This window comes from Arctopsyche grandis, chromosome 2, assembly GCF_051622035.1.
Source record: "Arctopsyche grandis isolate Sample6627 chromosome 2, ASM5162203v2, whole genome shotgun sequence".
In the NCBI taxonomy this organism is placed as follows: Eukaryota; Metazoa; Arthropoda; class Insecta; order Trichoptera; family Hydropsychidae; genus Arctopsyche; species Arctopsyche grandis.
In genome coordinates this window covers 4,469,542-4,496,506 of record NC_135356.1, presented here as the reverse complement: position 1 = coordinate 4,496,506, position 26,965 = coordinate 4,469,542, and the positions used below count along the sequence as shown (strand labels likewise).

Here is a 26,965-nt window from a genome sequence, read left to right as displayed (position 1 = left end):
GTACGCCGCGGATTAAGCGAATATAATCCCAGAGACAATGTGACCGTTCAAGGGTTATCGGTTACGGATTAACTAAGTGCTTGCACTTACTTCCAGGATTATATCTGGACTCTAAGTGAATTTAGGATAAACAATGACCGTTATTAGTCCTTTCTCAGAATCGGTACGGGGGGACCTAATGTCGTGGGAATACATATCCGAATACGTGACTATACAATAGGTAAACAGCATAGATCTAGAATATTCTAGATCCGCCCTCACGTGTTATACTTGTCTCCCTTTTGGCGCACGCAAAATACATGGCGCATGCACAGTTTCTCTTAGTAGGTAGGTAGGTACCGCTGCGTCGTGGGGAAAAAAACCCAACTTCCCCGGTAGTTAAACCCCCCGCACCCCTCAGTTAGTGAAGACAAGATCTCCGACCAAAATCACTCGTCTGGGCCCATCTAGTGTATTATACATCAATGGTAAACAGATTAGACGTCCTGAGAGATCTACCCTTTACAAGGCGGTGCGTAAGGATTAGCGACAGGCTAAGTGCAAGTAAGCTAAACAATGATTGCACTTCCCAGAATTGACCTGTTCCGCGGGAGCGAATGTCGTGGGAAGACATATCCGTACGTGACCATAACAATAGGTAAACAAATTAGACGTCGAAGATGTCCTGAGAGATCTATCCCTTATAAGGCGGTACGTAGGCGATATCAGGTCATTCTGGACTGAGCACTGCCAGTGCGTGTATCTCCTTAATCATCAATAAATGCTGTGAAACGACTAAGGCCTTTTACTTAGATCCTCCACCCACCCCTACGCAACAATAGTATTAGTATGATAGTATCGTTAGTATGATTGACTTTTCGTCTGTCAGATTTTCTCTGTTAAATAGATTTTAGTGACTTTGTGACCAGTAATCACCGAACCGATTAGAATACATATTTTTTAAGTAACGAAAAAAGCGGATGGGGGGGGGGAGGGATTGTAAAAATTAAACACCGCCCTGGTACTCTTTCATTTAAGACAACGACACTGACTGTGTGTGTGTGTGTGTGTAGTAACTAGCTGACTTCACCAAGTCGGAACTTGTGTTCTAGGCATGCGTGGGGAGGGGGGGGGGAGCTAATGGGCTGAATAGTGGGCGTGCCTCTCAAAGGATGAGGATCAAATCGGACCATGTCCTGACGTTGAGGATAAGGAGTGCACTAGGATTGCAGGTGTTGCGGATCGAAGAAGCCATTGCGCACACATGTGGGTCATGGTCGTGGGGCGAGCGCGGTCCGCAGTGGCGGTGCTTTCTCCATCGACACTCGAGCGTCGCTCGCTCGCTGGTGTGGACGCGCCATTATCCGGTAAACAAGCTCGCGATATCACCATCATTCAACGCTCTCACACCCATCCCCGCACATACATATATCCAAACCGTTCCCCATCACACTACCAAACCATCATCACACTACCGAAGCAAGCCCCACGCACACCCGATCCATCACCCCTCCATAAGATTGTTTTAAAGTTTATCGTGACGTAATTCAGCCCCCCCCCCCCCCCCCCCGACATCGTTCCTTTATAATAAAAAAAAGTGTTTTTTTTTTTTTATATATATACATATATATTTTTCAACCTTTTATAGAGTGAAATAATCCATTGTGAATATTAGTGCGAATTAATCATCGAGAGGGTGGGTGAGTCATCCGACTGTGTGTGTGTGTGTGTGTATATATGACTGTGCGTTTCTTGACTTTTAGTCACTGCTACTCGTACGAATCGGATCTGTAACGTAATGTACAAATGTAACGTCATCATCAAGTGTTACAGAGCGCGAGTTTGCAGAGTTCGCGGCGTTCTTCATAACAATCGTTACGTAAAAAGTGATGTGAAGTTATATTTCAATATCACCATATAAACACATTCGAATCAAAAGCGAATAAAAATAAAACGAATTACATAATTTATGTGAACTTTTGAAGTTTTCGTTACGATCGTTGGTTGCGCATGTCCTACTTTTCGATGCGGTCATATTGTATACTGCAACCACCTGTTTTTTTTTTTGTTTTTTTTTTGCCGCTGTTTTACGCCATTCTTGATTGCATTAAACATTGTCGCATAATTCTTTCTCTCTGTAAAAGGTTGAAACAATAGTGGTGAAAAATAAAAATAGTTAAATTGTGTTTTAAAAAGTGTGAGAACAAAAAAAAGTTTTTATGAAGTGTCCCGCCGTTTTCGAATATGCCGTAAGTGTAGTGTTTAGATTGGTTAGTGTCATAGATATAGATGTATGTATATATATATATATATATATATGTATATATAAATTTGTAGGTAGTATAAATTGTGTTGAGAACTTTTCCGACCCTTTTGTTCGATGCAGGGTGTCGAAATTAGTCGCAGACTGTGTAAAAGTTTTCTGTGTGTAATAATAATATATACTCGTACACAAGTAACTCTGTGGTTAGTATAGAATTTTTCCGATCCTGTTGGGAACTGGGGACACAACTTTATAGCTGTCTGTGCTTCAATTGTAAAGAAGTGTTTGTTTATTATTTCGTGATAAAATCATGAGAAAAGGGACGGTTCGTTTCAAAAGGAAAAAAAAAACGCCAAAGGCAAAGAACGCTCTGTAAATACAGAGAGAATAATGTAGAACCAGTTCTTTTGATATATTGTGCTGCGAGAACCTTTTTACCTACTTAAAACGAATTTTGTTTTTGTAAATTTTTGAACAATGATAATGCACAATTTATTGATAATAGTGATGACGATGTGGTGATGCAACTTAATTGAGTTGTTTAATTTGAAACTGCATAATCTCTGATCATTACCGTCTTGTCCCGGTCGTTTGTCGATTCTTCATTTAATTGAGTGCTGCACATATTAAGCGTCGGTTTAAGGTCTGTTCATACCTAACCTGCAAGTGCGGACAGTGTTCGTTGGTACATTCTATATGGACGCATTCATACTCCGTTCGCGCATGCGCATTCACGCATTCATACGCGTCCATATTTAATGTACCCAAGAATACTGTCCGTACTTGCAGGTTGCCTGCTGCTGCCGGTTCGTGCTGAATAGGTATGAACTAGGGATCCCAAATCCGAATATTCGAATATTTTTATACGAACTTGTCGTTTTATTTTCAATCTACAGCGCATTTAGTTCTATTTGATGTTCCGGATAATGATTCTCTTAACATTTTAGTAATACCTTGAACTTCTTACAAATACAAATAAATAATTTAAAGCTATTATTCGATATTCGAATATTTGGGATCCCTAGTACGAACAGACCTTTAAACGTGTCCAAGTCCTTAGTTTCCGAATTGGTTTTTGTTTTTTTTTTGTAGTTTCTCTGCTTTTTGTTTGTAATATTTAATATATGTAGTTAGTCTTAAGCAATTAACACTCCTAAGATTAAAAGCTTGTTTGCTTAAATAATTTTTTACGCTACGTAACATTATCATGACTAAATAATTTCAAGGCTTAAAATTTTGTGTAATACGAAGTGTTTGTATAATATTTTTATGTAGGTTTCAAACATTATACGTTTTGTATGAATAATAGTATTATAATATTAATTGTATGTAATTTTTGTGATCGTGCAATTTTTGAAATACAACTGATGATGTTACATAGAATGAAATAGCACAACTTATTACATATGTACACACATTTAAGTAGGCTTAGGACTTATAATGTATAACTTATTCTAAATGCGCTCATATGTATGTACATTGTGCAAGCAGAGGAAACATTTTGACTTCTATACTTAGACTTATGTACATTCAAATTGCTAAACGGGGAGTATGTTTTCCCCTCGGATTAAGTCTTTATCATTTTACAACTATTTTAAAGTTTTTTTACAACAACTATTGGCCAATAGTATTTGTTTTACATTTTAATGTCAGTCAATTGATACTTTATATGCCTGTATTCTCATATTTCAACATTCCCTTACTGAATGTGTATACCAGCCGCTGTACTTTTGAATTATGTAAGACTACGTAATCCAAACTATTCAACTTATGATAACCATTTTTACGCGATTTGAATTGAAAATTACGGGATGTTACATACAACCTTGTCACACTACAAAAGTTAGCGAATTATATTTCAATCGTTTATAGCTTTAAATAATTCAAATATTTATTCATTCTGTCGTTGAAGCGGCGAGCATTACTACTTGCTCGAAAATAATTTATTTTTGACCATGAATATTCAATGAAATTTACGGAATTCCGCTTATAAACATTATATGAAAAAAAATCACAATTACCATCGATTATAATCGATCACTTTTTTATTGTTTATTTTGATAAATGTATAAAATAAACTTTCCGAAACATTAATCATGAAATACATGCTACAAGGTAAACATGGAAGATTTATATGGTCCATATATGTATGTACATATGTAATCCAAACTTGTCACTGTAAATTGTATACACATGTTAAATAATAATTATATATGTGCTTACATAATGTAAGCACATGTACCTTTGTGTATATATGTACTAAATGATTCTGGTTCTAATTTTTTTGTTGTGGTTCATTTTTAACGCGTTTCCTGGCCGCAAATTATTTATTCTATTTATGTACTATCATGTTGATGTATTATCTTAGCTCACAGTTCACATCGTAAAGGCCTAACGTAGTGCTCATCGACCACAGAATCTTTTGGGTTCGTTGTAAAACTTGGTTTTCCGGTAACGTACGGGCTAATGTCTTTTACAGTCACGTTTATTACACAAGTTCACTACTAGATTATGTACATGTGTTGTGAAAATCATTTTATATCGATTCGTTTAAGCTTAAGAATTACTATTATAGGATTAGATTTTAAATTGCACAACGCGTAACATTGTATGTGACTTGAAATTTGTAATTGAAGGGTCCGACTCGATGAGGATCTTTCGACTTGAGCTAGGGCCTTGAAAATAAATTTTAATTGGCGTTTTTAAATGACTGAATGTTTAATTCGTGTCAATACAGAAATCCATGGCAACTAAATATTTATTCAAAAGTGTCTTCGACTTGGTTGGACAACTTAAATTAAATTATCACCAATGAGTGCTTACCCCCCCACCCTCCCCCCTCCCTAGCCTTTTGCTTTAAATTGCTTTAGATAACTTAAATGTACACATATAGAGATAAAGTGTCTCTGGAGTTGCCAACTATTTTTCAAAATATTTCGGATACATTGCTGTTAGAAACAAATTCAAATTCAAATTAAAAAAGTCCTTCATCCTATTATTTGTATTATAAAGTTTTATTAAAAAATTGCGTCACTGAAAATTTGTTTTTACATGTACATATTTTTATATATTTTAGTGCGATGTAGCCGGATTTTTTTAAGCCAACACGTCGGTTGACAATTTTTGGGTTTTTTTCTTTTATTATCAAAACGTGTTTATAACCAAGAACATAAATAATGTATATTTATGTTCTTGATTTAAATTAGAACCATCGGATAGTATATAAAATAGTATTTTTATGAATTTGTGTAGTTTTTAGAAGGTTCATAAAAGGAAAGATATATGATATAACATTGTACCGGATATATGTATGTATTATATGTAGAATGATAAAAAATTTATAGAATATTATAAACATATTTATCTTTCGATATATTTAAGTCAAAAAAGTTGACTGAGCTAGCTTAGCCTATACTTAAGTATTTTGTATTGCTTGCCTCAACATATTATAGTAATCCTCACACATAAAAGTATTATTTTTTGTTATAAAAGTTTCATAATCAATTTTTTTGTAAATAAAAATATTATCATGAAATAAATTCCAACAAAATATTATGCCCTTTCAGGCATTCTGATTACATTCTAAGCAGAATGCAATTGGATTAATATATATATATATATATATATATATATATATATATATATCGAACTTGGAAATCGATACGGGAAATTAAACCCAGAAGCAGACATCGAGGAATTGAACACTGTAATTAGTTCGGTTCTAACCTCAACAGGTAAGAAATTAGGTGGTTTCAGGAAACAGATTAAATTAAGCAAAATTTCAGCGGAAACAAAAAACCTAATTAAGCATAAAAGGAATTTAGATAGGGATAATAATAAGCAAGAATACAATCTAGTAAATAAGGAAATTAAGAAGAGAATAGTCAGGGATGTCAGGGATTTTAACAGCAAGCTAATAGAAAATACCATTAAGAATAACCGTAGCCTGAAAAAGTGCAAACAGGATCTTTTCTTAGGCAAAAACCAAATGATCGCAATCAGATCAGAGAGCGGAGTAATAATTAGGAATAGAGAAGAAATCATAGACAGAGTTTACACGTTCTATGCAAAACTATACGAGAACGACAACGGCCAATTCCCCACTCTGGAATCGACACACGGCCAAAGGGTTCCTGCAGTATTGCCTAGCGAAGTAGAGGCCGCGCTAAAAACTGCAAAGAATGGTAAAACCCCAGGGGAAGATAATATTCCCATCGACTTACTTAAATGTGGCGGCCCCCCCCTAATTAATATCTTAGCTAGGCTTTTCAGCAAATGCATCCAGAACCAAGCTATACCAGAAGGATGGAATAACGCAACTATCATTTTAATACACAAAAAAGGCGACAAAAGCGATATCAAGAACTACCGACCCATTAGTCTACTTTCAGCGGTCTACAAGCTCTTCACGAAGGTTATTACAGAAAGGCTGAAGAATATCCTCGACGAGAACCAACCTATAGAGCAGGCAGGGTTTAGGGCAAATTTCAGCACAATGGACCACCTCCAAGTAGTTGGCGAACTAATCGAGCGCGCCAACGAATATCAACGGCCACTGTGCCTAAGTTTCGTCGATTATGAGAAAGCCTTCGATACAGTTAGTCATAATGCAGTACTTAACGCTCTAAAAACACAGGGAGTGCCGGAACCCTATGTGGGACTGTTAGCTACAATATATAAGAATGCCACAGCTTCAGTTAAAATTTTTTCAGGTACAGATAGATTTAGCATAGGAAAAGGAGTAAGACAAGGAGATACAATCTCGCCCAAGTTATTCAATGCGGTGCTTGAGGGAGTTTTCAGGAAATTGGATTGGGATACAGCCGGAGTAAGCATCAATGGTCGCTTTTTGAGTCACCTTCGGTTCGCAGACGATATAGTTTTAGTAGCTCGTGATTCAGCTGACCTACTTATCAGACTAACACAGCTGGACAGGGAAAGTAGAAAAGTAGGATTAAAAATTAACGTAGATAAGACTAAACTAATGTTCAATAGTTATTGCATGCCTGATAGCATCCCCTTAGATGATAAACCAGTAGAAGTAGTAAATAATTATTTATATTTAGGTCAAATAATTGACATGTCTGGTAGTAAAAATGAAGAGATAAAGAGACGTATGAAATTGGGGTGGAGTGCATTTGGACGGATGAATGCTGTTTTTAAATCAAAAATGCCACTCTGCCTGAAGAAAAGGATCTTTGATCAATGCGTTTTGCCAGTGATGACGTATGGATGTGAAACTTGGACACTGAACGCCAAGATGCAAAATAAAATCCAATGCACTCAAAGAAGTATGGAACGCTGTATGCTTGGCATAACGAGGAAAGACAGGAAGCGGAACACGTGGGTGAGAAATATGACAAGGGTAGTGGACATAGTGGATAGAGTGAAGAGATTGAAATGGCAATGGGCGGGTCACGTAGCTAGGAGGATGGACGAAAGGTGGACAAAAGAAGTGCTTGAATGGTACCCGAGAGAAGGCAAAAGAGTAAAAGGAAGACCGCAAGGAAGATGGGTGAACGAAATTAGGAAAATGTGCGGAATGAGATGGATGAGTGTTGCGCAAAACAGAGACGAGTGGAAGCGTGTTGGAGAGGCCTTCATCCAGCAGTGGATGGCGAATGGCTGTAAATGATGATGATGATGATGATGATGATATATATATATATATATATATATATATATATATATATATATATATATATACATATGTATATATAAAAAAAGATATTTGATGCGGTGCTCCCCAGTGACAAAGTTACTTAGATTGACGAAAATAGAAATTCAGTGACATTTTATTTTTTTACTTACTATAAGTATTATAAGTACGTACACTTTTTACGTCAGTTTTTAAAACCAGCAGACTCCCTCAAGGATTAAGCGTCCCTCCGATCTTAAAAATATTTGTATATACATATATATATATATATATATATATATATATATATATATATATATATATATATATATATATATATATATATATATATATATATATATATATATATATATATATATATATATATATATATATATATATATATATATATATATTTTTAGTTTTGTTCTTTAAGGTGTAAATGTGAAAGTAATATAAAAAAAAATCGAAAGTGAAGTAATAAGAGGCTAATAAATTATATAAAGTTGGGTCATACAACTTATTATTAGTAATAATAAGTTGTATCACCCAAATTTATAGCACTTTATATCAGTATTTGACATTGTTTCATTCAAAAAACGTTTCATATGCCATCTTGCACATGTTAAAATACCGCAAATACCTTATGTAACACTATTACAACAACCTAAATAAAACAACCCTCGAATTATTTGATAGTTATCGAGCTTTAATGCGTCTTTAAAGTGTGTTGATAGCAGTAACTTACATACAATAAGTACTTATGTATGTATGTAGATAGAATTCGCTCCAACAAAAATTCAATCTTGATTGCTTACCCATTCAAGCTACTTTCAAATCTAAGCTTCGAATGAAACCCCTGATAAAATATATTATACATTGCTTACATTAGATATTTGATATCACGCGTGAGCTAAACTGGGCAATTTCTTTATTCTTCTCACAAAAAAATATTATAAAATCTTCTCAAATAATTTCACTCAATTTATGTTTCTTTCACCGATGCGAATAAAACACTTATGTATTTCGTTTAATTTTGATGTTTCAATTGAAGTGTATCTTCCAGTTGTAATATTCCATCTAACTTAATACCAACTACCGTTATAGTTGAAGTATATTTTAAATTGTAATATATTCCGTCTACATAACCGACGTAAGTTGATTTATATGGCGAATTAAATTTCAATTCTTCAAAATATATAACAACTGAAAATATATTTCAACCTTAAGTAACATGAAGAGGTAAGGTTTTCGTGAAAACGTCGCTCGATGATTAGTAAATTGAGTTGGAAAGTAATTTTTGTTTTGAACACATTCTTAGAGTTATCATAATATGATATTCATTATCATAATTCGTAATACCTAGCAAATATTAACGCATCATTGAATTCTAAAGCATTCGCATATACGTCAGAACATCAATCGGCGCACATTGTTGAAAGTGTATTCTTGCTTGTATATGTAGTCATAATTTACTAGTTGCATTGTATGCGAATATCACTTAAAATGCTAGTTGGAATATATGTACATATGTATATTCCAACTGAAAATACACCTCGACTGTAAAATCTACAATAGCTGCTTACGAAATATTTTAGCAAATATGTAGATATACTGCTTAAAGATCGCTTTATTATAGTGGAACCGATCTAGCCTGAGACTTATATAAAATGTACATGCTATCGCATTCACCCCCACTCGAACCGCAATGGCCAATTGCATTTCGTTTCAGTTTTACATTAAATTTTGGTCGAGAAATACAATATTGTTCGTGCGTATAATTTGACTTTTATATTTTGTTAGTTTTGAGTTCGTGTTTCGTATTTTGAAATATTTACATATATAAAATTTTGATATATGTAAAATACGTAAGTTGTTGATATTATTAATTTATTTATGGAATACGTATATATTTTTATATTAATGGAAATTTATATTTTTTAGACGATAAAAGTAATTTTCAACGTCATGTTAAGGACAGCAAAGCTTACAGAAATATTATTAAAGATCTTGCATTGAATTATATTGTAATAATATTATATAGTTAAATAATAAATAATTACAAAAAAAAATAAATTAATTTTACGTCCTTTCAACGTTACAACACATTGCACGAATGCGACAGCATGCTCGGTTCTCGTCTCACGCTACATCGGATCGACTATAGTCGTTCGAAATTGTTTTTTTAAGCTTTCATTTAAAATAGTTTGGCATGTGATATGCCGTTCGGCTGCATTTTAAAGCCTTTTGTCGGCATATTTTCCGTTCGGCGTTTTTGACACTTTGTTTGACAAACATTGTTTTATTGTTTAAGGCGAAATCAGACAGCGGTGTGGATCCTTTAATGATAACGAATATGTGATACACCGTTATCGATCACTGCCAAGCAAGGATACAATTTTACCGAAAATGGTCCAAGGGGTCGTTCTGGTATAGATTTGGCAGATTGGAGCACTGTCGAACACTAAGGGCGAAATCACACAGTGTTGAATGTGGGACGTGGGTTTTTTTTAGATAGTTTTAAACGTATAGAAAAAATGTCGCGTTCATGCGATCCATACAAAGTATAGTCCTTTCAAAACGTCCCGAAAAAAGACTCCCTGGGTGTGTTCGGTAAAATTGTATCCTTGTATTTATCCTTGCTTGACAGTGATGGATAACGGTTTTAAGAAATGTAGGATAACTCGTCGACGTTTCACATACCACATCCGCTGTGTGATTTCGCCCTAAGCGTTGTGCCCCCAACATGATACAAATATGAGTCAGCGGCCGTCATAGTGTTAAGAGGGCTGGACCCCAGCGGCTTGTCCATACAAACGCATTAGGCTTCTCCCTTCCTCAATTATGGCACTAGAGAAATTATTTTTTAATATGCTATTCTATGGATATCCACCATATTTATATATATATATATATATATATATATATATATATATATATATATATATATATATATATTTTGATCCCTGCGCTACAAACGATTGCAAACCAAGCGGGCGCATGCTCATTTCATACTTTTGTCTCGGCTTTTGCCATTTTAAACTTGCCAGAAAGATCCAACTCAATTTTAAGAATTGCCAATCATCAATATACATCGAAATGTCATCTGCGCAACCCCATACATATCTTATCTTTCGCACATGCTGAAATTCAAACAGTTAAAATTCAATCGAAATGAGCATGCAGCCGGGTGGTTTGCAATCATTTGCAGCAAACCCTTTTTTGATTAATCAAAAAATCAAATTAATCAAAAGAATAAAAAAAAAATAGAACCATGCCTATGGTGCATAGTCATAATTGAGGAAGGGGAAGTTTAATACGTGTGTATGGACAAGGCGCTGGGGTCCAGCCCTCTTAAGTTTCTAAAGCAGCCATAGCAGGATGCAGCCGGTTCGCCTCGTTAATTTTTTCAACTCAAATTTGCTGTTCCTGGAGTGGGTCCAACTGGGTGTCTCTCCCCCCCCCCCCCCCCTCTCCCGTTGATTCGTGGAAGTGTTACATAACACGCTGGTCTTTTTGAATGGGCGTTACGTGATCGGCGTGGCGCGCGCGCGCGCACGCACGCACGCACGCACGCTTTCCGCAAACTCGAAGCCACAAGACCCAGAGGGATGGGTGGGTGGTTGAGGGAGGGTGTGAGAGGCGGGTAGGAAAGTAGGAGGGGTTAGAATTCGTAGGTTAGGGTCATTCGCGCGGTGGTGGCGGGCGCGCGCGGACGCCGCCCGCCCACCCACCCACCCACCCACCCACCTACTAAGCTGTTCCATACATATGTGCTCATGCCGCGCGTCGTGTGCTTACAGCAGCAGCAACAGCGGCGGCGAAAGCGTCGACGACAACAACAATACCAAAGTCAACGTCAAGATAATAGAGAGGAAGAGGAGGCGACGGCAAGCCTATGGTGCCGGTGTGGCGGTGAGCGGATGGGCGAGGAGACTGGGTCGGTTGCGAGCACGCTGTGCGAGCGTTTGCACCGTGTGGCACGCGACACGCGACGTAGACGGCGCGCGCCGTTCGCGTGCCCGTCGTGCGGCGACGTGCTGCAGCGCCCGGTGACGGCCGCCTGCGGACACACATGCTGTCTGAGGTGCGTGCGGACGCGTTGCGCTGCATGCGGACACCGCAACTCAACTCAGCAGCACGCCAGCACGAACGTGCTCGTGCAGGATCTCGTCGAGAGGTGGTGGAGTGCTGAGCTGCTGAGCGCGCGCGCCGCTCACGACGCAGAGCTCCTGCTAGCGTGCAGGCCCGACCCCCACGACGCGCTCAACAAGTGCAACAAGGCGCTGCATCATGGTGAGTAAACAAACTTTCTACACACACACACACACACACACACACACACTCACACACACATACATACATACATAAATCTCTTGGATTCGCACTCCGCTCAACAAAACCCTTTAAGAGGGCTGGACAGCAGCGCCTTGTCCATACAAACGTACTATACTTCTCCCTTCCTCAATTATGGCACTAGAGAAATTATTTTTTAATATGCTATGGATATCCACCATTGCGGTGCATCTATCGTTTTATTTTTTTGATTAATTATTTTTTATAGGAGCTAGGAGCCGCCAAACATTTATAAAATCGCCTCTTTTTTACACCCACGAAACGAGTCCAGCGTGCTTATTTAACGGTCGATTTAAAAAAAAATACGCCGATAGATGCACAGAAAGTATCTTTCTCATACCGATAATGATTTTTTTTTTAAAATTGGTCCAGTTTTGGAGAAGTAAATAGGAGAATACGAAACCTCGATTTTGTCAATTTAAAATACGTTTTATCTGGTCGAAGCGCAACTGTCGCATTCACTCAATATATATATTGATATATATTGTCGCATTCACTCAATATATACATACACTCAATATATATATATATCGAAGAAAGGAACGGTAACAAAATAAAGGTTTCAGGTGTACAGCCCTCTTAATGATTGGGCAATCTTCATATTGTTATGGTCGCTCCCCACCTGAATAGCGAATTCGCGAATATTCAGCTGCTTCTGAATACTAACTTCCTCAATTCTGACTTCGTGAATACGAACGATCTTGAGCTTTGTTAGATTCATAGAAGAGTTGGGAATTTCATAGAAATCCAGTAACTTTAAATACTAATACCCTCAATTCTGACTTCGTGAATGTGAATGTTCTTGAGCGGTATTAGGTATTTATTAAGTATTTCACGCTTTCGTGCGAATATGGAATTTTTTTAAATATTTTTCTGTTGTTCAATTTGAATATTGAACAGTTCTCCTTTTGGGACAGATTTGTCACGTTGTTCTAAATATTGTACGTGAGTCGCGTAGATCGATTACATGTACATGTGTGACAATTATACATATAAGTACGAGACAAATAAATTAATTTAGGAATCCAATTAAAAGTTTTAAGTTAAATTAGTAAAACTGTAAATTTACTGAATAAATATAGATTATAAATGAATAGTTACTTAAAATTTCGTAAATGAAATTTCACGACGATAAAATAGATATAGTATACTTTTACAACAATTTATACTTACAACATTCTAGAAAATACATAACATTACAACAATAACCGAATAAAGCGAAACATCACATTTTCACACATCTATAATAATCAAGTTATTTTATTATTATTACTTTTTTTCTCAACATCATGGCTAGTTACGAAGTATTAAAAAAAAATAGATCCAAGGCATATGAAATTCTGTCAAAGGCTATAAAAGAATTAGAAGATTGTCCAATGATACTTAAATTACTTTATTGTTCCCTTGTAAGGTCTCACCTTGAATTTGTCTCAATTATCTATCTGGTCACCCTTTTTTTATTTATCCCATATATGTAAGCTGTTTGTATTATTTTATTTTATTTATTGAAAAATCAACAGACAAGATGTAGAAATGCATAAAAATAAAGAGTAAATGGGTAGGATACAAGAGGAACAGGCTTTTCCTCCCTTATGCTGCCCGCGCACATTAAACAAGGCTGTATGACAAAAAGAGGTACATAGTACCGTTGGGTCTCCGTGACGAGGCAGAATGTTAAATTACAGAGGTATTCTGCGCACGCACATTAATACGGGAGGAAAAGCCTGTTCCTCTTGTTCCTGTTGTATCCTGCTCGCGCAAATTAAGTGAGTATGTACCGTTTACCATGCACCATTTTTTTTTTTTTGATCTTTCGATTTTCGATCTTAGCCTTCCGATATTTGCGTTTTCTGTAATTTAACATTCTGTCTCGTCACGGAGACCGAGTACCGTTTACCAAGCACCCTTTTTTTTGATCTTTCGACTTAAGATCTTTCCATTTTCGATCTTTGCCTTCCGATATTTGCTTTTTCGATCTTTTGACTTCCGGTGCCGTGAGGTAGACCCCTAAATACATAGCACATTGCATAACTTAACGATATTTTTCCCGATATTCCCGATATTTTAACAATCTTTCTGTCAGGCGACGACTCACTGATGCTACATTCTTTTTTAAGCTCCTAAATGGTTTCCTTGATTGTTTCCGATTTACTGAGTAAGGTTGGTTTCAGAAAGCCAGATTGGTATTGTAGACACGTTGCACTCTTTTCACTTAATCCTTTCTAAACCAATTCCCTAAAATATTCCTATCTACAGCGTGTTTATCGTATGTTTAACGGGGAGCTGAATGACTTTAATCTATTCGGTATTTCCTTGCATCAATTCAGGATTGCCATCAGGAGAGTCTTGATTGATTGATCCATTTCTATTTCGATTATACATTTATCTTTATCCAATATTATATCACTTTATGTTTAGTTATGCACTGTCCTATTTAGTCATATTTTGTTTTTTTTTTTATTTTCTTTTTCATTTGTTTGTCTATATGTACTAGATATATGTACATATTAGGTATTTTGTAAAAATCTATAATTGGGCTCAGATGTTATTTTGTTGTATTTATTCTTTATTTTTATGAATTGCTACATCGGAATGACTGTTGATTTTTCAATAAATAAATATATACATTGGCTATATCCTAGTGCAGAGTTTCCCATACTATCTCTGCAATGGAACACTTAGAGAGTTTAATTGACACACGAATTAAAATAAAGTTATATGCTATATTGTATAAATATAATGTAAGGTAGTTTATAAGCTCGCGCGCGCACGTATTAATGGAAAAAGTTAAGTGCGCGCATTAAATCTCCTGGTTAGTTAGTTTGTCAGTAAAATCTACCATCAATTTTAGTTTATTTATTTTTATTTCCGTACCGTCATTTTGCTGAACCGGTCCAGCGTGTTATTGAAGGGTTGACTGTAATTGTTAAGACTTTCATCCATTACAGTCAACTCGGTAGAAAGATTCAGTTAAAAAACGAAAGAAAAGAAAATTGCGCTACCGTGTATCGCGTGAAACAGGATAATAAGTTTTCTTGCAATTTCCTTTCCCGTCTTTTTTTTTGTTTTTGTTTTCTTACGGAACCGCATTATATATGTATGTACATGTATATAATAAATACATATAAGGGGTTCAATGATTTTTTCGGACAGGATTATCTCGTACACGAATATTGTAGTCAGCAATTGAGTGAAATTGCAAAAAACTTGATGCAGAATATATGTAATATTCACTTACAATTTCATTTATATTTTAATTCCTGACATTTCTTACGCCATTTTGCTGAACCGATCCAGTACGTTATATGTAGAAGGATTGACTGTATTTTCCATTGATGTATCTTGAGCAACTTTCATACATTGCGATTTATGTATATATTTTTTCTGTTCATATTTCTATGCAATCCAGTACGTCCTTTGCCCATTTGCACTTCATTTTTTTAGTTGCATATTCACTCATTGTCCCTACAACTTATTATTCCCAACCTACATCTTCCGATACTTACATATACATATATTTGTATAAAGCAGATTTTTTAAATCCCTCTTTCCTTCATTGTCTAGGTTTCATATGCATTCTCAGAACATGTTTTCTTATTTTAAATTTATTGCAATTTATATATGTACATTTAGAATTCCTCGGTCGCTTTTGTTATCATTGTACTTATTCGTTTTATTAATTTCGAAATTACTTACACTGACAATGTATGTATTATAGATTTCAGAAAATATATGCAATATTCAAGTCGCTTTAAAAGAAACCAAAGTAAAAAGGTAACCGAAATACGTTGTAAATTTTTCATTTACAACATAATTGACACTAAAAATGTCAATGTGAAGTACCAATATACTGACAAGATCGATGGTTTTGTCCTGTCTCTTGTCAGAACCTCTCAATATCTTCTAAATGTATTCAATAATGTGTAAAATGTATTACGTGATGTACAGTTTGATGCTGGGAATTCCCAATTTTCCTCTAATTATGTATGTTGAATATTCATCTCGATGATTGAAACGGATACACCGATAGTATAAATTAAAAGATACAGCCGGGATTTTGTTATAAATTTACTCGGCCGTTGGAATCAGTGAAATGGAATGCACGTAAACAATTATTATATCAGTATAACACCAAATTTTAAAAGTCTGCTTATATATTGTGCTAAAAATACTACTATGTTTGTTCCGCTAGACATGACTAAATCCAATTATTTCAGCGATGAATCGAATCGCTTTTGGATCCACGCGACTAAGCTTTTGACTGCAACTACAGCTTCAAAGTAAAAATTAAATTATTGGATTTTGCCTCCTGCAGCATTGCTTTTACATTTTTATACTTTTTTTTAGCGGGGGGAGAAATTCTAGACGGGATTTGAAACGAAATGTAATTTGCATTGGCGACGTATGTTGGTTGTATTGGAGAGTTCGATAGCCTGCGCTTAGCCACTGATGTTTCTACATATGTATGTAAGTCCTTCTGGTAGAAATCAGTGTTATTTGAATAATTAGTTAATCGGCTTAAATTTATTTTATGTATGGGACCATCTCGAGGGTTAATTCAGATGAGATTTTCAAACGTTGTCAAGTGTGGATAGATTTTTTTCGACTTGAGCCGAAATTTGAACCTATGACCTCTCAACTGGTGATTGTAATGTATTTTTCAATAAATCTCTGGCGGACATCACTTGATTTGGACCAGTGGGTCATTGACATGTGCATCATACAAGTAGGATTTTATTAACATAATAATATCAAGCAGGGATGTGGAGTCGGAGTCGTAAGAAATGAACCTACTCCGACTCCTTTTTACAAGGCTTTTAAATGTTTCACTTCGCTAATGGTTCAGGCAATGTCCCTACATTCTTCCGATTTGTTTGAAACGTTGCTATTTTGCGCGGTTTGATCACCGATAGAAATTTAAATCGCTTCCGATAATTTGACGGTGAAAAATAATTGTAATAAACACGTTTTAAGAATGCAAACGCCTTATACGTTTGACTTTCTGCCACCCACTCGTTTTGTCAGATTTTATTATTATAGTCAACTAGAGTCCACTCTATACTATAAGTAAATCCAATAATTAATTGAAGTTTAAAAATTATGATTTTAAATTACATTATAAATAAAATCGTTGAATTTGATGTTTTGTGGCCAAAACCGACTGCTTCTTCCACGTATTCTTTTTTTATTCTGAATTTTACGCTCATTTTTCGGATTGATTTATTTGTGTATGAAATTTATTTACATAAACTATGAATGTACTTACTTTTTATTTATACCCAATTCATTACCAATAATTCAATATATCGGGCTAAATTTCAATTATTAGTGATTTTTTTAATTCCTTTATTTTTTATATTTTGAAAATCGCTATTATTTTTATTACTAACAATTTTAGACGTTGGCAAGAAAAGTCGATCTTACTAAAAACCTTTAAGTTCGAATCATGAATATGTCGAATAATAAAATAAAGTCGGAGTAATAATTCGGTAAAAATAGCTTGAAATTATACGAAAATTTGGTTTTAATACACATTTTCAATATTTCCAAGAAATGTAGACAAAGGATTGAAATCGGTTACTTGTCTTTAAATACATACATATATACATACATTATGGTTATTTTGATCACACAAGAAACAATAGCATTTATGAGCAATCTCAAAGCACAAAGCTCGGTGTTGTTTACGCTTAAGTGTTATGCCCTGATTTTTCGCACGAAACTAAGTCAAGGACACACCAGGGATATACGCTCGTAAAACAAACGCTTACACAACCACCAAAATTCTCATTCGAGGACGTATTTAATTACTAAAGAAAGGCGGTTAGGTTGTTTTTGCTCAAAAACAAGGTTCACTATTGTCAACCTTTTTTTTCTCTCTAGCTTTGTAGGATGATTGACAATGTTAATAGTTAGCCATATGGACAATATACGTCACCGAGAAAGATAATGGAGTATTTTCAAACGTGTCTATTACGATTATTTTTCACCATCGTAACGGCGGACGTGATTTCCAAATATATTGATGACCAAACTGAGCAAAATGGCAAAGTTTGAAAACGATCGGATAAGAACCCAAATTTCGTCAAACGAAATCAGACGATAAAATCGGAAGTAAGAAGAGGCTACATAGTAAAAATGGTCGATAATAGAAGAAATTGACAATAGTGAAAATTAAAAATTACTACTATAACATCTAATATATAATTTGGAAAGAGACTTTGTATATATGTATATAACCTTCGTTCGTTGGGTCGTAGAAATCCGTAACGTCATCGGACAAATAATCCGCTTTTATCCGATTCAAAGGATTCGAAGTTCCCGAGGGCGTAGCCGCCGAGGGTGAAGCCTTAGGGAGCGCAGACGCCGGATTCTGGTATACATATTTCTTATATATATACATAATTTTTTATAAGAGACTTACTATATAATATGTTTGTTTGTTCGTGACAGTCAATTTAATAAAAAATAAATAAATGAGTATTCAAATAAATTTATATAAAATAAAACTATTCAATAAAATGTTTACTATTAGATTAGTTTTGTTTAAGCGGTTTATATAGCCGGGTAATACAGCTAATTATATAATAATCATATATATATAAAGACGGTAATCTGTGTGTGTGTGTGTATCCTAACTCTCGCCGAACATAATGAACGAATCGATAAAAATCGATTAATTCATTTTTCGACGAGACGACTTTGTCGCGACTCGAACCGATCACCCCAAATAGCCTGAATATGGGTCTAAATTGAGCTAATGGTCTCGGACATCACGCCAAATCCAATTTTTCATTTCGCCTTTTTTTTTTAAACATTAATTGAAATATTCCTTCTCGCCATATAAAAATACGTAATTTTAATAATTTCATTTAGCGAGGTTTTGAACCGTTTTTTTAAGTATTTATTTTCAATTAAATTATAATTATAATTTAAATTATTTATATTTTGACGATATTCGAGAAAAAAATTGATTTCATTCACCGCGGGCGCCGGGAATCGAACCTCGGACCCTCCGACCCAAACGCAATGTTCTCACGAGCCCGCGCCGAACGCCATATCCTCGCCCAGAATGCGTGTTGTAAATACACATCATATGTATATGCACGTAATTTGTTATGTGTAATGATAATATTCAACGTTACGAGGTCAATGACCGTTTGTGTATAATCGGAAAATATTACATTTTGTTAACGTTAACTTTAAGAGTTGAAAATTATTACAAATAAAGAATTGAAAACTATCTATGAGAGTCTACGAAAATAACGGTTCCGGTTCCGGATTTTTTTTTAGTTTTATACGGGTATATAATAATTTTATACCCATGCGATGATATTTCATCGGGCTATTCACTAGTTACATATTAACGAGAGTTTTCAAAGACGACATATGTACATACATATATAATGTGTAAATATTTTCGTGTACCAACGGCTATCGCAAATACGTCCCCTCATGAATAAACGTAGATGTATGTCTCCGTAATCGTTGTAGCGATTCAGCCATATGTATACAAGCGAAACGCACATGCTCGTTACGTAAACAAACAATGAATAGTGCGCATGCGTCATCCCTGTCTGCAATAATAGAACGCACGCCGCGTCTATTATTGTACATGTCAATATGTTATCTATTTATTTTTGTGTATTTATTATTTGTAAGCTAGGAAGTTGACTTTTCTTTATCTATGGGCATGTGCGTATATGTATGTATGTACGTACATACGTACCAGTGGCGTGCCGTGACTTTTAAAACGGGGTATGGTACAAAGGTATGGACAAAATCGGTCTCCGTGACGAGACAGAATGTTAAATTACAGAAAACGCAAATATCGGAAGGCAAAGATCGAAAATCGAAAGATCTTAAGTGGAAAGATAAAAAAAAAATGGTGCATGGTAAACGATACATACTCACTTAATTTGCGCGAGCAGGATACAACAGGAACAAGAGGAACAGGCTTTTCCTCCCGTATTAATGTGCGCGCGCAGAATACGGAGGAAAAGCATGTTCCTCTTGTTCCTGTTGTATCCTGCTCGCGCAAATTACATATGTACGTGAGTACATATGTACCGTTTACCATGCACCATTTTTTTTTTGATCTTTCGACTTAAGATCTTTCGATTTTCGATCTTTGCCTTCCGATATTTGTGTTTTCTGTAATTTAACATTCTGTCTCGTCACGTAGACCCGGACAAAATATATTTGTAATTTTTATTTGATTATAATAATCTATCTTGAAGTGATAAGTATAATTTTTTTGATATTGTCGATCCGATGAGTCTCACGAGAACCGAGCATGCTGTCGCATTCGTGCAATGTGTTGTAACATTGTAAGGACGTAAAATATATATATTTTTTTTATATATCTTATATAATATTATTACAATATAATTCAATGCAAAGTCTTTAATAATATTACTGCAAGTTTTGCTGTCAATAACATGACGTAGACAATTACTTTTATCGTTCAAAAAATATAAATTTCCAATAAAATAAAATATATACGTACAAGCTGAACCCGGCATGCGTTTCAATGCCAGAATAAGGCATGCAATTCAACGTCTCTTCAACGCCGTGTCGTCATAAACAAACTGGTAACGTGGTTACCAACGAAAACATTTCTTTGACTACACAATGGCGCTTTAAACTTTCGCGTCGGTAAAATCGTAATGACTTATATTATTATTCAGAGGTTTTTCCCGTTTTTTTTTCACAGTAAGCTTCCCGGACATGCATACAACAAATCCTGAAAGTTCCATCGTAATCGGTTGAGTGCTTTAGGAGCCTATACGAGACAGACAGACAGACAAACAGATATTCAATTTTATAAATTATACCGACCGCTATACGCACTATACGCACGAACAATGTTGTATTTCTTAACCAGAATGAAATGCGAAACTGAAACGAAATTGGCCATCGTGGATCGAGTGGGGGGGGGGGGGGTGAATGCGATAGAATGTACATTTTGTGTATGTGTCATGGTACATCCATTCGACTGGATAATGGATCTAGAATGCATTAATAACATTCCAAGGCTACGTTATTTGTTTCCGCATACTCCGCACCGACTTATTCTCGGGGAATCGTTTTGCGAGCCGAGTCCAGAAGTTTTGAAGTCAAGAAGTTCTGTGTAAATATGTGCTATTTTTAACAACAAAAATAGTTCAGAATGTTGTTTGATAGACACGAATCAGAATATGCTCAGTGGAAATTCCACAAATGCTTGAAGATACGTGTAAATTAAAAAAAAAGTTTTCTCTTCGATGGAACGTCTATACTTACATAGCAATTGAGACGGCAAGTCCGTGCAAGCGAACGACGCGGTGGACCATATCATCAATCATACCATAACAATCCACTACCGCTACCTCAGGTAGTGCTGATTCCGGTTTCTGAACCTCGTTTAATCCGATCGTACAATATCAGTATGAACAACGATATATTTTAGGGGACTAGCTTAGTTAGTCCCTGTAGACCAATGTCACCTTCGTCTTGTCAAAACTCGTTTGTGAGTCTATGCTCGTCGTCTTCGGTGTCCATGTGTGTGCTGTTTGAGGGTCGATAAAGCTAAATCTAATCTTATATTCTGAATGGCTGCAGAGACGTGCTTGAATTATTATCGGTGAGCCGGCTAGGAACAAGATAGGTTCCATATAGTATATAGAACCTACATCTACTATATTGTATCTATGTATATACACACGTATATTCCAGGGCTGTGGTGTCATTAAAAAAAATTCCTACTCAAAAATTTTCTCACAATCCGACTCCGGTTTTAAAAATTGATTTATTTTTCTCATTGGGTTGATTTTTTAATGAAAACGCTAATTTTCTATATAAACAGCGGCGCATTGAGCTCATGTTCTTCACCAGGCAATCTCAAACATCCAAAAAAAATTTCGTCTGCAGCGCATTCTTTTTTTAATCGAATATATTGAATGGGAATAATATTTTATTTCTGATATTATAATCTTAACATATATTAACTCTTATTTCAGATATTCTATAATGTTTTTAAAGTACAAGACATACATATATCTACCCCCAAGAAATTAAGATTAAACCCTCCCTTAAGTATTATACATATGTGTAATATCTTATTTTTACTTAAAAAATACTCATTATTGTCCCGACTCTCATATATTACAATGAAAAAAATCAAGAACATATTTTGAATTAAATCGTGCATAAAAAATTTTCCCATTCATGAAAATTTTCATTTCGAGCCCCGAAGTATAATATAAATAACGCAAAAATATACACTTGCATACCGAGTAGGATTGCTTTTATCCTTCATACTGAATATGAATACGATATAATTGATACGATATTTTTTATTTAAAAAATCGATAAGCAGCTTATGTTCTCAGCAAGCTTACCGTTCTTCGAACGTTCTGCGAATTTATCTCTCACATATTTACATGTACGTATTTGAATTGCTTTTTAAAAGCTATTTAATGTATATAATATTTTTTTACATTCTGTTTATTCTAATATGTATATATGTACATATGTAGTTACTAGTCCTACATAGTTACTATTGACCAGTGTGTTTCACAAATTTGTTTCATTGATATTGGTATTACGAGTAACATCAGTTTGGTTTTATAGTCATTGATATTTTATTGATACAGCCATTCACCATCCACTGCTGGATTAAAGCCTCTCCAATATGCTTCCGCTCTGTTTTGTGCAACTCTTATCCATCTCACCCCAGACATTTTCCTAATTTCGTCTACCCATCTTCCCTGCGGTCTTCCTTTTACCAGTTTGCATTCGCTCGGTTACCATTCTAGCACTTCTTTTGTCCACCTTTCGTCCATTCTTCTAGTCTCACTCTATCCTTCACTCTATCCACTATATCCACTACCCTTGTCATACGTCTTACCAACATATTTCGTTTCCTGTCTTTTCGAGCTATGCCAAGCATACAACGTTCCATATTTCTTTCAGTGCATTGGACTTTATGCATCATTTTTCCTCCTGATGTGTCCCATTCCAAGTTCCTGAAAACTCCCTCAAGTACCGCATTGAAAACACACTGAGTGGCACGGAACGTCATGTCCTTGGATCCCAAACCGAATTCGGGTGTAGTTGCACGTGCAGAGTGCATATGTTTCTCTTAGATTTCTTCAAATATGGGATTCACCGTTATCGATCACTGTCAAGCAAGGATAAATACTTACAAGGCTACACCGAAAACACTCCTAGCGGTATGGGCTAGCGGTGTTGCTTTTTTTCTCACGTTTAAAAGTACCTAAAAAAACACGTACCACGTACCATTCAGTGTGTTTTCGCTCGGGCGAGATGGTGTCTCCTTGCCGGTATTTATGTACATACATACATAAAAAAAAATAAAAAAATTTAAATAGCTACATATTTACAATATTTTATTGTAGCTTTTAATTAAACTCACATTGAAATGAGTAAGAAAACAATGTGAATCCACGATGGAAACGGTCCAAAAACGGTCTGTTTGGTACAAACTCGTTTTTCCGCATATTTCGTTTGTCGTTTTATTTTCGTTACCGAGTGGTAGCTTTTGTAATTTTAATTACTTTATTTATAAGTTGGTTTTTTTTTTCGATAAATTCGCGCGCGAGTCTTTTCTTCTTTTTGCAAAAACATTAATGGTATAAATTACCGTCATGTTCTGTGAGGCAATCAACTTTTTTCTGTTCCTAAGGCGATTTACCATAAACTTCTCAACACAATACGTATATTTTTTACTAAAAACCAGCGAGATTACATACATACATATGTATGTACTAGGGGTTCCAAAAAACCGCCCGAAAGAAAAACCCGGTTGACCAACTTTCACCGGTTTCAGAAAATTAAGATTTCTTTTAAGTTTTAAATTTTTATATCGAAAAATTGTAAATATACATATTATTTTATGCAAAAAAAGAATTGCTTATAAATTAAATTGAGTTATAAACATTATGAACTTTTATAAGATCATTATTACATATATATTATTATTACAAAATATTACAAATAATAAAAGTTGTATTATATATCACAGCCGTAAAATGATAGATCCTGAATACGCACAAATAATTAAATGATTTAAATAAGCCACTATCGAGAATATATTAAAAATATAATATCTTACCTCGTAGAAAAACTGTAACTGTGGAATCGTGAATAAGATCACTGCTGAGATGAATGTGTGTTCGAAAACGTAATGAACTATGAAATATTTCCATCTTTCAAAGTTATTTTACACATCTTCTTTAACTTAAAACAGCAACGAATTCTTAACAATTTTTTCTATACTTTTATACCTAAACACGCAAAAACTACAAATTATGGAAAACCCAATTTGATGAAATTCTGAAAGGCCTCGTGTAGGTTATTGAAACTACTTTTAATAATATTTTATTCGTTTATGACCTGGTCTTCGTCCATTACTAAATCTCAAAGCCGCTCACCGCTAAGAGCTGTATCTTTTTTTATTGTTCAAAGAAGGGTCTGGTCACTGCATCGAATGTCGAAAGCCGAAAGATCGAAAATAATGTATGCATGGTAAACGGTACTTTACATATATGTATGGTAATACTACCCTACATATATGTATAGTAGAAATTTGAAATTCATAATTGTTAGTTTTGAGGGACAAAACACTAATACATGAAAACCTTAAAAAGCCGGTTGATCGAGTCCAAAAAGCCGGTTTTCCCTTCGGTTTCGGTTTAAACCGGATTGGAAGCCCTATGTATTGTAATGTGGATGCTCTCCCAAATACTCACACGTATTATTGCTAGCATATGTCTATTTGAAACACATGTCTTTACAAATCTCAACATTGCCCTATTTTCTACTAGTGATAGTTGTCACCCCACATAGTTCTTTATTGCAAACGCACGTTTCTTTAAATCTTTGCAATGGTCTTGCGACCATTATTTATTGACTTCTCCCCTAGCATACTTATTACTAGAGGTGGAACCGGAAGCGTGCATTTTCCAAGAAACAGGGCAAACTACAAAGCTAGAGAGCATAAAAAAAGGTTCATAATAAAAATGAACAAAGCACGGCGAACAATGAACAAAGAACGGCGCAAAGTTGGTCCGCTCTTTACAGTTATTACTTAAACCCTGTAATTCACATACATATATGTAAAGACTTAAGTTTTATTACTTCTTCCCCCAGATTGTTATTAAAATAGTTTGTTTCAAAGTTAAACTCTAGCTTTATTCGGATTTCGACATATGTTTCACTGTTCTCCGATTGGTTGATTTCACCCAACAGATTTTAAATATATATACATACAACTACCAGCCCTTTGTTAAGGCACTTGCGATTAAACAGCCTAACTAGTAACTTGTGATTTAAATACATAAATATAAGCGTATTATTGTAACTACTCATTTGTATTATAATTCGAGACTTGTATCGTGAATCTCAAAACTTGTCAGCATGGATCTCGTAAATACAAACTGCTTTGGGTAATAAACATAATATAAGCATATCAAAATTATGTTTTTTAATTATTATAATCTACTACTCGTCCCTGTAACAGTATGATATGTACATACATATATAGCTGAAGAGTACCTTGTTTGTAACTGATCGGCCCATTTTATTAAGCAAAATATAAGGTAATATTGATAACCTCGCTTTAGATTGTAAACACCATGTGCACGAAACATCCCAAAATTTCGTAATCGATTACATTACACAGATCGCAGCGTATTACATCATCGGCGCCTCTTCCAGATTACGCAACACTTGCCATTTTATGTAGTTTCACGTCACAACTATTATAGCGGGGAACACAGTACCTTTAAGAAATGATTTTGACACACTCGTACGAATAGACTTTTCCACTCATAATAACAATACCGAACACGTGTTAGGTCCAGTCGAAAGTCACGTATTTAACTTGACAAGCCGAACTCGAATTACATAAACTGAAACGGGTGCGTATGAATAAGCCCGTGGATGTGGATGAGGGTTGATTTCAATCTCCCATTGTCGCCCTCTTGACATGGGGATATTGGTATTGTCCCTTTTCGTCCCTCATTTTTATCCCCATGTGAAATTCACCAGTCATATCGAATTTTGTCGATGTGAAATTGTGTCGCTCTCGTCATTTCCGAATGAATGTATAATATGTAGTAGTAGTGTTCGAGCAGATTTGTTCTCGTAATAAACGGAATCGACTATTTTTATACTTGGTTGTTCACTCAATAAAACACCTACTTTTTATATGCTCATCGTAATTTTGTTTTTTGTTCGAATTTATAAGAAAATATTTGTATTAACCTTCTGAAAATACGTGTTTGGTCGATTTCGTAGATTTACAACGTGATAAAACAGACTCCACAGAATCCAATCAATTTTTCATCTCCGTCAAATAAAACTGGCTTGAGCATACATATTAAAGAAAATATTATAATGATAACGTACGTATATAAATATTTCTTTTATTTTTGGCATGAAATCGGTTTTGACTGGCGTCTGTTGAACTTACGAAAAAAATCGTTTGCTTTCGATGTGCGGAAAACATTTTGTTACGTCTTTTGATGACATTTGGTTGACTTGCACATCTTTTATTATTTGGTTGCGGAGAACGTTTTGTTTTTTTCTTTCGCCTTCTTAAATCCAAGGATGTAACAGGTGTATTTTCCGTCAGGTGTTTTGATTTCAAGGCGAAATTAAATCATTCACATTATAATAATCGGACGAAAACGTTCGGATTCGACTCGATTGAGACCGTGCAA

The 26,965-nt window shown here is 35.1% G+C and overlaps 1 protein-coding gene across 1 annotated transcript in view; it reads left to right on the top strand.

Moving 5' to 3' along the window:
* The first annotated feature begins 1,299 nt into the window (after positions 1-1,299).
* Positions 1,300-26,965, top strand: part of LOC143922845 (LON peptidase N-terminal domain and RING finger protein 2) — a 93,581-nt gene continuing 67,915 nt past the window's right edge. Inside the window, exons 1-3 of the mRNA XM_077446199.1 lie at positions 1,300-1,346; positions 2,124-2,228; positions 11,684-12,176. Coding sequence (XP_077302325.1) covers positions 2,199-2,228; positions 11,684-12,176 — 523 coding nt within the window. The 5' untranslated portion in view covers positions 1,300-1,346; positions 2,124-2,198. The remainder of the gene's footprint in view (positions 1,347-2,123; positions 2,229-11,683; positions 12,177-26,965) is intronic.